At 37.6% G+C, this 11,857-nt stretch overlaps 2 protein-coding genes across 2 annotated transcripts; both read right to left on the bottom strand.

Moving 5' to 3' along the window:
• Nucleotides 1–3,682: 3,682 nt before the first annotated feature.
• On the bottom strand, nt 3,683–6,315 carry LOC147541877 (uncharacterized). The gene is made up of 2 exons (XM_086638102.1): nt 5,157–6,315; nt 3,683–5,051 (listed from the first exon to the last, which is right to left on the bottom strand). The coding sequence occupies exons 1-2, from the start codon at nt 5,687–5,689 to the stop codon at nt 4,130–4,132; spliced, it is 1,455 nt and encodes a 484-aa protein (XP_086494228.1). The 5' UTR covers nt 5,690–6,315; the 3' UTR covers nt 3,683–4,129.
• A 3,503-nt stretch (nt 6,316–9,818) lies between these two features.
• Nucleotides 9,819–11,348, bottom strand: LOC147541878 (F-box/kelch-repeat protein At1g57790-like). Its single transcript, XM_086633775.1, has 2 exons — nt 11,270–11,348; nt 9,819–11,164 (listed from the first exon to the last, which is right to left on the bottom strand). The coding sequence occupies exons 1-2, from the start codon at nt 11,284–11,286 to the stop codon at nt 9,907–9,909; spliced, it is 1,275 nt and encodes a 424-aa protein (XP_086489901.1). The 5' UTR covers nt 11,287–11,348; the 3' UTR covers nt 9,819–9,906.
• Between the last annotated feature and the right edge of the window lie 509 nt (nt 11,349–11,857).

Consider the following 11,857-nt stretch of genomic DNA (forward strand, 5'->3'; position numbering starts at 1 on the left):
TATCAGGAGGTTTGAGATTGGGAAGGAGCAGTAATTGTGTGAAAGGTATGCTAGTAAAACTTGCTAACAGAGTTTGTAGATCTAGGCGGTGTTCTAACCTCGTGTCAATTTGTTTTTACTATTTTTAGGTTAACTTGAAACTTCCAGCAGGTAGATCTAAGCTCCAAGTTGATGATGGACACAGTAGTTAGGGTTTCCTGATCTTGTTTCTAAGCACATGTGAACCCCAGCTGGCCCAACAAACAGGTCACTGGGTCCTTTTTTCCTGTCTTTCTCTTAAGCAGTATGTAAGCAATTAAGGTGTTCAAAAATATGGGTAAGTACCACTTTTACTCTTGCAGTAGTAACCTACTAGATGATGCAATGGTAATCATGTTGACATTGTCCGTCAGACGATCAACTAGGCTCCTTTGGGATGAGGACTTTTTCTGTTTCTTCAACTTCGGAACTTAAGACCGCTGTATCCCGCCTAACTTTAGAATGTTTGTGTGGATGGATTCTTGGCTCGTTATGTCGATTCTAGGCCGAAATCGATCTGAATTGAGATTTCAGTTGTATATGAAAAGGTTACAGCCTTGACCAAAACAAGTCCGACTTGGACGTACACCGTACCAGTTGTATATGAAAAGGTTACAGCCTTGACCAAAACAAGTCAGACTTGGACGTACACCGTACCTAATTCAGACTTCTAAGAGACATATAACTCAAATTTTGAGCCAAGAGCCCGACAATCAGAAAGGAACCAACTTTACATGAACTAGGTGTTCACTCAGATTGAGTCAGAGTGCGACAATCAGAAAGGAACCAACTCTACATGAACAAGGTGTCCTGGTTTGCTGATCCAATCTAACTAAGCTAATAGTTACCAAGGTCGGGAACAAGGTATTAGTAGCAGAATTGGTATTTAAGAAGTCGCTATAAAATTTCACATTTTCAGCATGTACATCCAATTTTCCCTTACACCATTTTATCATAGAAAGCGAAGGTAATTTTTGAAGTACGTGTTCTCTCGGATCACATATTCAAATGAAATTGTCTTTTCGCTCCCAATGTGATCATACATTACGTTTCAAACTTCCTTTGCGGCACAACGGGACGACAAAAACTATTTCTCGAACAACATAAAAGCCAGTGTCTATAATTGCGAACACCTTTTATGTGGTTAGCATTCGCGTTTTGTCAAGAATCTAATCCAAAAGTACATAATCTATTATTGGCGGGTTATTCCTTCGCGTTTTGTTCAATCTTAGCATCAAGTTGGTTTAGGTTGTGTTAACAGGTACTTGGATATTTAGTGATTCTTATCTATTGTTGGAGTCTTTGGTCATTTTACCTAGCTTGTTTTTCAGTTATTGTCTTTTGTTTGACAAGTTACAACCATCTTTTCTATAACTTAAAAGCGTCATGGTTTCTTTTTGGATGTGCGAAAAAAATCAACTGATTAAGTTCTCCTAACACCTACACTTCACGAGCGAAGTAGTAGTATTAGGTTGAAAATTTCATAAGATTGCCGACCCAACCTCACTTCGTTTTGCTTCCAATCCGCTCTCTCACTGGACAGTACCACTGAAGTAAGACTTTTTGGGTTATTTTGTTTGAGCTGCAACAAAACTTAGTTGGGTCGTACTCCACATTCTATCGATCTCTTGACACGTTTTCATTCATCCGAGATCTCGTTTTCATTCATCCTCCGTTGGCAGGGAGATATCCATTCGATACTCTATTTGTTGCGTTTCATACATTTTACTCAAATAAAAAAAAAACAATTATGCTTTGAGGAATTTGTGCGTCTCTTTTTAGCTGGGTCGTTGTTGGACTTAAAAATTTGTGACTTGCACATGTAATACCTCTAGAACACATAAGAAATGAATGACCCTTTGCCCTTGTTGTTTCCATTTTTTCCAGATTTTTTGACTAGGGTGAAGAGATTTCGTTTCAGCAATTGACTATTTTGATTTGAAAACTACAAACTAGAAGGAGTTTTGTACCAGTTGGTACAATGTATAAAACAAATTAAGGATGCGCAAGTGAGAGAAGCGTACCATCTCAGTTTTAACGAATTCGCTTAGGTAAGGAAGTTCGTGGGAAGCTAGAAGTTTGTCTATAATTTCGTGTGAACCCCTAGAATTAGTCAGGAAATATTTTGATGGCTTCCAACTCTTCTACCACGAATTTTATATAACGAAAAATTTACAGGGTGTTTGCTCAAAACATTAGAGTTGAACTATATGTGGAATTTAAACCAAATTTTATAACAAAATATGTCCGAATCCACAGATTTTGGGTACCTCAAACCAAATACAATCAAATTAGGTTTACCAAATCAAAGGAGCCAGGGAAGGCGCCAATAACACTATCGGGAAGCACCTTTAAAACTCCCATTTGTGATCATGTTCCGAAAATTTTCTCCTACCAATCTGTTATGCACAAACACACTCAACAATTCTATGTGATAAAAAAAGGAAAAAGTAAAATGATAAAACCATGTCAAATTATGAAGCTAAGCATCCTAAGATCCTAACAATAAATGGCCCCATACTGCTTCTATATATTTATCATCATGGAAGTGGTTGATCACAATTTTGTACCACAGACGAAGGATTGTGTTGGCTGATAATGGGCTTGACTGTCCAATTCTTTTCGTTACCAACCAAAGTAGAAATATTATCATCAGAAGATAATATTTCTCCTTTGTCCAACACTGACATATGTTATACCTGCAGCTTTAATCAATAGACGTGCAAATGCCAGAAGCTGCTGCTCACTAAGCGAAAGGACAGTAGACCACTCATATGTAGAATCAAGGCCATTGAAACGAGGTAATATATAGCCCAAATGAACATCTTCTAAAACTTGGATAAGGTCTTCTTTAGGCTGGGAGACTTCTACCTCAGAGATATCATTAAGCCTAATACTTTCATCGATATCCTTCTTCAAAGAACTAGGCTTTGTGGTCGATTTGTTCAGATCATGAATTGAAACAAAAGAGAGGAGACAATTTTGGAAGTACAAAAGCTGATTGTCGGAAGAGAAAAAAGAAGTATCGATAAAAATCTATTAGCTACCATTTAGACCAAGTCTAAGTCAGTGATCAGGTTCTTAATAAAGTGGCTACATTTTTTAATACATGAATGTGAATGCGTATCAGAGAATTTAGTACCTTGGGTGGGAATTGGACCTTCAGTCCAAGTAGGAGAAAGCAATTGTTGACGAAGTGTGCCCAAAATCATATAAGGTCTCTGAGGAAGGAAAAATATACTCCTCGATCTTCTACCTTTATATCTTTCAGTAGTTACCTCAAGAGAAGCAATCTCTTCTGCATCTTCTATGTAAAATGTGATATTCCCGTCTCCTGTACTCCAAAGACCAGCCATGGTCCTCAACAACGAAGTCTTCCCGCACCCACTAGTAACCTACAAATTAGTTGAAGTGAATAGCTTTGTATCAAAAATAGTTAGTTGTGAGTAAATAGTGAAACTTACTAACCAGTAAATGATCCTTTATATGAACCTCCAATGATAAATCTCTGATGAGAGTAGTTTTACTTGTTGGTGTCAATTTCGGAATGTCTAATAACTTGTGATAATTCTCCAAATTCAGGTAAGACGATATAGTTCGCAAGATATATTGAGGACTAAGTGGGTTTCGAAAACGCAATTAAACCCAAGTACGACAAAAGATATAAAGAAAGATCAACCACCAATTTAAGAATAAATTTATGCAAAATGAACAAGATTAATCAACTACAACTTTTCTAAAGATTGAAGATAAGTATTTGTTCAAGCTTCAGCAATCAAAATACACTATTGTTCTACTTCATGTAATGATAATTTACTAAACCAATTGCGCTCTTCAACTGTGGTCGGCGACCAGTTAGGTTCAATCCAGCTGCAATATAATTGTACCTCAGTGTTGCAGAAATCCTGAGCAGAATGTTGACCCCCAACAAAGTGATATTTACCTGTGTCGAGAGAGAAATACATAATCTTTTCGTCGCGGAACCGAGGAAAGTATATATTGTTCTCCATGTGAGTACTTGGAGCTATTACTGACACACATGAGGTACTGCTGATCAACAACATGTTCTTCCGTAAACTTTTGACTTCAACCCAGATTTCCATTTCCAATTCTAGTCTGAAAACTCGAACCGATTTTCCATTCTGACCAACAAACACCGATAGGAGCTTTTGTTCACATTCCACCAAGTAAGACTGATAAATAGAGTTACATGGTTTTTGGGCCTGGCAAGAACTTCCCAATCAAAGCTTTCTGGATCAAAAACTCCCAGAGTCCCGTAACGATCTAGGCAGTAGAACTTCCCATCGTAGAAAACAGGATTGTTACTCGAAGGGGTGAACTGCATAACCTTCCCATTGGAAGGCAACCGGCTATTAAGAAAATATTTATCGTTCCAAGCATCATCTCCTCGTGAAATAGAGAAGAGGTAAACCTTATCGCGAAGGCATCCTCCATGTACGGCAAAAATTTTACAGTCAGAAGCAGTAGGCAAGGACGAAAATGAGATTCCATAAAAAGCATAACCGCATATATCAGAGAAGTCTGGAAGTTGGATAATCTCCCTTGTGAAAGGATTGAAGAAGAATATGAATACCTCCCCTCTGGACATTAAGAACCAACCACCCTTTGAGAAACGTATGGTAGAATCAGATAAAAACTCTGAATGGTTCATGAGGAACCTATCGCTGTTATGCATTGGATCTGTAAAATAGTGGATGTCGTCGTTTTTTCTAGTGAAAACCAGCCATGGAGGTAAAGTTCCATTTAGATTCTCTGAAGAAGACATTTTCCACTTCGCTGCAGGGATTGCCGATCGATTTTCTCTGCAAACTGCACGGAAGTTCAAATAATCTACTGGACGGAGATCACTAGCAATTAAGCCTATGACGTTCTGATTAAGAGTAGCCCAAGCTCCTGTCTGCTTAAACTCATCTCCGTTGCTTTTCTTGCAGACATCATAATTTATATTTGTTCCATCATTACCATCCTTGGTGCTACATGATATCTCTGCTTTTCTTCTTTCCTCGGCAAGTCTACAAATTTTGAAATCAAACAATGGTTAGTTGTTTGTTTTCTCGAATGCAAGTTACATAATACGTAAAAAGGTACACATGTACAACAAGATGTAATTAAGTTACCTGAAATCTGTAGGCATTGAAATCCAATCCGGTGTATACCAAGGTGTTGTTAAATTTGAGCACGGTAAAGAAACTGAAATAGTTTTGCATTCTAGGTCAAATTTGAACAACAAATTTCGTTGATATTGAATGTAATAAACACAACCCCTTGTTAGACCCAAGTCCGTAGATGAACAAGAAGCTGTAGTAGACGTGCCTAAAAATAGTACATGATCACCCAAACTGTGAACTTGTTCCCACTTCATAACATTGAAATCCATCTTAAAGACTTTAAGATCACGATATTCACTAGAATCATAAACCTCCATGAATTGAATGACTTTGAAGAGTTCATCACTTGATTCAACATAAGATGTATTTATACCGCACAAGATACCTCCTAGTGGTGATTCAAAATCATCATCCCAACTTACTTGAAACTGCGATATAGATAGACTTTCGTCATATTCATCTTTAAGATGAAGTTTTGTTTCGACAACGAGGTGAAGATTGTTTCTACAAGGAATATGTAGTTTATCTTTAAAACAAAACATGGACCGGGGTGATGTAACGTCAAGAGGGAGCTAATGGGTTCTCCATTGTTTATCTTTTCGAGGGCGACAAAATACAAGATCCTTACTTTCATAGATGAAACAAACCATGGAATCAGGATTAGTTGGAGGTGAGGATAATATGAGATCTAAATGTTCTTTTTCTTGGATAAATTGAAGCAAATTGGGTAGTTGGATTGTTTCAAACGACTCTGGATTCCATAAAATACAATCCCCAAACTTCCCAATTGAATAATGATAATCTGGTTCATGAAAGAGGATGACTAACCAACCTTGATGAGAACCATATTGGTAATAAGAAGTTCCATTCAACTCTGGTATACACTTTCTGTAAATTTGGTTATGGGGTTGTTCAATTAGGTTACAAAAAGTTTGATAATTACCATATTTTCCAGTTGGGAAGACAAGCCAAGGTGATGCTCTAGGACCTGGTGGTGTTCCCCAAATACTCCTCCTCCTCTTTACTTCATCTTCTTCTTCTGTTGCTCTAGGAATTGGTGGTGGTAAGTATTTCTCCATTGATGAGACAGAGAGAAAGAGCTTCACAAATTGCAAAATAGAATAGGGAAAAAAAGAAGAAAAATTCACCTTTTATGAGGAAAGAGAAGAAATTTGATGCAGAAGAAAAATTCACCTTTTATGTGTTTGCCAACCAAATCGAACTCACTGAGCACGTGAAGAAACACCATGTATCTTCACGTGCTCATTGATTCGATTTGGCTGGCAAACATAGATTCGCAGTTAGAACACATCCAGGTTTTTTTCTTGCTGCCATTTTTTGGTGCTTTGGAGTTATCTTTTTGTGCTTTGCCTTTTGCCATTCTCTAACTAGAAGACTAGATCTGATTCTGTGAAGAAAATAAGAGTTAGAGAGAGATAAGAGTTAGAGAGAGAGAGAGAGAGAAGAGTTAGAGAGAGTTAGAGATAGAGAGAGATGAGAGTTAGAGAGAGAGAGAGAAGAGTACCTCAGTGGGCTTCGATCTGAAATTCTCAAGAGGAGTACTGTTTATACTTGAGTTCTATCAGGAGCTAGGGTTGAGAGTTATATGGTCTAACCCTGGCTTAAGCCAGGGATAAGTTATAGAAATTTAATTAGTTGGACTCTTTTGGGCTCATTAGGTCATTTGTTCATAAGTGGCTTTAAACTGTTGCTATCTCAACATTTCAGGTCTAGAATAGAGATGAATGAAGGATTTGATTTAGGTTGTGGCTTAGTATCTTTGCGCATTTACTCATCATTCTATTTCAAATTCTGACACTATGAACCCAGGAAATTTGTTGTTACCTTCCAACATTTTCACCACAAATTTATCTATCTATTGTAACAAAATATGCAGTCCTAATCCACCGATATTGGGCACCTCTAATCAAATACAATAAACTTAGGTTTACCAAATCAAAGGAGGCAGGGAAGGTGCCAATAACACTATCGGGAAGCACCTTTGAAACTTCCATTCATGATCATGTTCAGAAAAACTTCACCTATCAATCTATAGTATGTATCTATTATTATAAACGAACACACTCAACAATCCTATCTGCCAAAAAAGAAAAGAGAAAAGTGTAATGATAAAACCATACTGCTATGTATTTGTCATAGTAAGCACAACTAAGATCCTAACAGTAAATGGCCTCATACTGCTATACATTTACCATGGAAGTGGTTGATCACAATTTTGTACCACAGCCGGATTGTGTTGGCTGATAATAGGCTTGATGGTCCAATTCTTTTCGCCACCATCCCAAGTAGAAATATTATCATCAGAATCAATCTTAGATATATGCAAGACTTTGTTGTGGTAATCGTAGAGGGTTCTCCTATGTCCAACACTGATGTATGTTATTCCTGCAGCTTTAATCTGCTTGTATAAATGACCCTGCAAAAATGACATTAATATTTATAACAAAATGAGGCCACAACCATGGTTTAGTCCGGGTGCATTTGTATATGAAAAATAAGGAGATTAAATCATAGAATTACCTCATTTGCTTCATCTAAGGCACTGGTGGATTCAAGTAAAACCAAGTTGGGTTTCAAAAGCAATAGACGTGCATATGCCAAACGTTGCTGCTCACCAAGCGAAAGGACACTAGACCACTCATATGTAGAATCAAGCCCATTGAAACGAGATAATATATAGCCCAAATGAACATCTCCTAAAACTTGGATAAGATCTTCTTCTTTAGGCCGGGAGACTTCTACCTCAGAGATATCATTAAGCCTATTACTTTCATTGATATCCTTCTTCAAAGAACTAGGCTTTGTGGGCGACTTGTTCCGATCGTGAACTGAAACAGAAGAGAGGAGTCAATTTTTGAAGTACAAATGCTGATTGTCGGAAGAGAACGATAAAAATCTACTAGCAACCAATTAGTACCTTGGGTGGGAATGGGCCTTCGGTCCAAGTAGGAAGGAAAATATACTCCTCGATCTTCTACCTTTATATCTTTCAGTAGTTACCTCAAGAGAAGCCATCTCTTCTGCATCTTCTATGTAAAACTTGATATTCCCGTCTCCTACAAAATCTTCCCGCACCCACTAGGACCGATAACCTACAAATTAGTTGAAGTGAATAACTTTGTGTCGAAAATAGTTAGTTGTGAGTAAACAGTGAAACTTACTAACCAGTAAATGATCCTTTCTATGAACCTCCAGTAGTTTTACTTGTTGGTGTTTCTAGTGTCAAGTTCTGAATGTCTAATAACTTGTGATAATTCTCCAAATTTATGCCATTACTTTGAGCTAATGAGAAATTATTTTCATCTTTGTATTCAGTTGTTATCTCGTGCAAAGACTCGGAAAGACCATGAGAGTTATCCTCAAGTAAATCATCAAACTCACCTGCATCGTGTGAATGAGGTAACTAAAAGTTGACAAAATTTCGAAGACACCCACTACTTGCAGGAAGATCGTAACATAATTGAAAGACAAACAGATGAATACGAAAAACAATAAAGGCATGCAGTTCAAGTAGAGATTGAAGTTCTTGAACAAGATCATATGGTTAAACTTCAAGGCTACAGCATGCTAATGGGTGTTTGCTGACAACCCAAATAAACTGATGAAAACTCGTTGTAGAGGTTTATTTCATTTGCGCATACATAAATTCTGAACTAGAACCTATGCAAACCCTAACTCTCAAATTTACTAAACCAAAGTATAATGAATCAAGTTAGAGAGTAATTATTAATAGCAGCTCCATATATAAAATATTAAACTATCAATGTATCTGGGGAAATAAAGGTATACCAAGTCGTTCAATGATAGCTGAAAAGGAACTGGGTTGCTGAAAGCGGCAGACGATAAGAGACATGTCTGATAGTACATGACTAAAAGCTGATCCAGAGTGGTGGATAGATACCATAAAGTATTCTACTAAAGGTTGCCAAGTCTACAACATTTCGAAAAATTATCAAAGAAAATGAAAGTGCTGTCTGGTAAATGAATTAACATCATCCACGATCCTCCGATCTGGATTATCAATTATTGATTGGGATTGAATTTTGTAGAAAGATCTCCCTGTGCGGACGCCCTGCCAACACCCCCCACCACACGGCCCTGTCAATACTTGTCGTGTTCCATACATTTTACTTAAATAAAAAAGAGTTACACCTTGAGGAACTTGTGCGTCTCTTTTTGGTTGGTTCACCGTCTACTTGGGTAAAAATAGAAAAAGACAACTACACCTTGAGGAACTTGTGCTCTTTTGAAAATTTTCATTTTACTTAAATAAAAAAAAGAGACAAACTAGAGAACAATTGTTTAGAATTTCGTGAGAAAACCCTAGAAAATATAGTAACATTATGAAAGTTATTCAGGAACTTTTGTGTTACCTTCCAACCCTTTCACCACGAAACTCAAAATATTAGAGTTGAACTATGTGGATCTTGAAAATTCGGTGCGAATCCACTCATTTAGGGCGCCTCTAACTAAATACAAGCAAACTAGATTGACCTAATCAAAGGAAGCACGAACTTACCAGGAGGCACCTTTAAAACTTCCATTAATGATCATGTCCCGAAAAACTTCACCTATCAATCTGTTATACACAAACACATTCAACAATCCTACCTAAAATGATAAAGCCATGTCAAATTATGAAGTTCTAAGCACAACTAAGATCCTAACAATAAATGGCCCCATACTGCTATATATTTATCATGGAAGTGGTTGTTCACAATTTTGTCCCACAGACGGATTATGTTGGCTGATCATGGGCTTGACAGTCCAATTCTTTACTAAACCAAGTGCGTTCTTCAACTGTGGTCGGCGTCCAGTTAGGTTTAACCCAACTGCAATATAATTGTACCTCAGTGTTGCAGAAATCCTGAGCAGAATGTTGACCCCCGACAAAGTGATATTTACCTGTGTCAAGAGAGAAATACATAATCTTTTCGTCGAGGAATCGAGGAAAGTATATATTGTTCTCCATGTGAGTACTTGGAGCTATTACTGACACACATGAGGTACTGCTGATCAACAACATATTCTTCCGTAAACTTTTGACTTCAACCCAGATTTCCTTTTCCAATTCTAGTCTGAAAACTCGAACCGATTTTCCATTCTGACCAACAAACACCGATAGGAGCTTTTGTTCACATTCCACCAAGTAAGACTGATAAATAGAGTTACATGGTTTTTGGGGCTTGGCAAGAACTTCCCAATCAAAGCTTTCTGGATCAAAAACTCCCAGAGTCCCGTAACGATCTAGGCAGTAGAACTTCCCATCGTAGAAAACAGGATTGTTACTCGAAGGGGTGAACTGCATAACCTTCCCATTGGAAGGCAACCGGCTATTAAGAAAATATTTATCGTTCCAAGCATCATCTCCTCGTGAAATAGAGAAGAGGTAAACCCTATCGCGAAGGCATCCTCCATGTACGGCAAAAATTTTACAGTCAGAAGCAGTAGGCAAGGACGAAAATGAGATTCCATAAAAAGCATAACCGCATATATCAGAGAAGTCTGGAAGTTGGATAATCTCCCTTGTGAAAGGATTGAAGAAGAATATGGATACCTCCCCTCTGGACATTAAGAACCAACCACCGTTTGAGAAACGTATGGTAGAATCAGATAAAAACTCTGAATGGTTCATGAGGAACCTATCGCTGTTATGCATTGGATCTGTAAAATAGTGGATGTCGTCGTTTTTTCTAGTGAAAACCAGCCATGGAGGTAAAGTTCCATTTAGAGTCTCTGAAGAAGACATTTTCCACTTCGCTGCAGGGATTGCCGATCGATTTTCTCTGCAAACTGCACGGAAGTTCAAATAATCTACTGGACGGAGATGACTAGCAATTAAGCCTATGACGTTCTGATTAAGAGTAGCCCAAGCTCCTGTCTGCTTTAACTCATCTCCGTTGCTTTTCTTGCAGACATCATAATTTATATTTGTTCCATCATTATCATCCTTGGTGCTACATGATATCTCTGCTTTTCTTCTTTCCTCGGCAAGTCTACAAATTTTGAAATCAAACAATGGTTAGTTGTTTGTTTTCTCGAATGCAAGTTACATAATACGTAAAAAGGTACACATGTACAACAAGATGTAATTAAGTTACCTGAAATCTGTAGGCATTGAAATCCAATCCGGTGTATACCAAGGTGTTGTTAAATTCGAGCACGGTAAAGAAACTGAAATTGTTTTGCATTCCATCTTAAAGACTTTAAGATCACGATATTCACTAGAATCATAAACCTCCATGAATTGAATGACTTTGAAGAGTTCATCACTTGATTCAACATAAGATGTATTTATACCGCACAAGATACCTCCTAGTGGTGATTCAAAATCATCATCCCAACTTACTTGAAACTGCGATATAGATAGACTTTCGTCATCTTCATCTTTAAGATGAAGTTTTGTTTCGACAACGAGGTGAAGATTGTTTCCACAAGGAATATGTAGTTTATCTTTAAAACAAAACATGGACCGGGGTGATGTAACGTCAAGAGGGAGCTTATGGGTTCTCCATTGTTTATCTTTTCGAGGGCGACAGAATACAAGATCCTTACTTTCATAGATGAAACAAACCATGGAATCAGGATTAGTTGGAGGTGAGGATAATATTGTTGAGAAAAATAACCACTCCTTATAGGTGATCAGTCTACTTAGAGTTTTTCTCTAATGCGGAAAACCAGGACCTTGG

This window comes from Eschscholzia californica, unplaced genomic scaffold (assembly GCF_041429995.1).
Source record: "Eschscholzia californica isolate CP2 unplaced genomic scaffold, dmEscCali1.0.p SCAF_4, whole genome shotgun sequence".
NCBI lineage: Eukaryota > Viridiplantae > Streptophyta > Magnoliopsida > Ranunculales > Papaveraceae > Eschscholzia > Eschscholzia californica.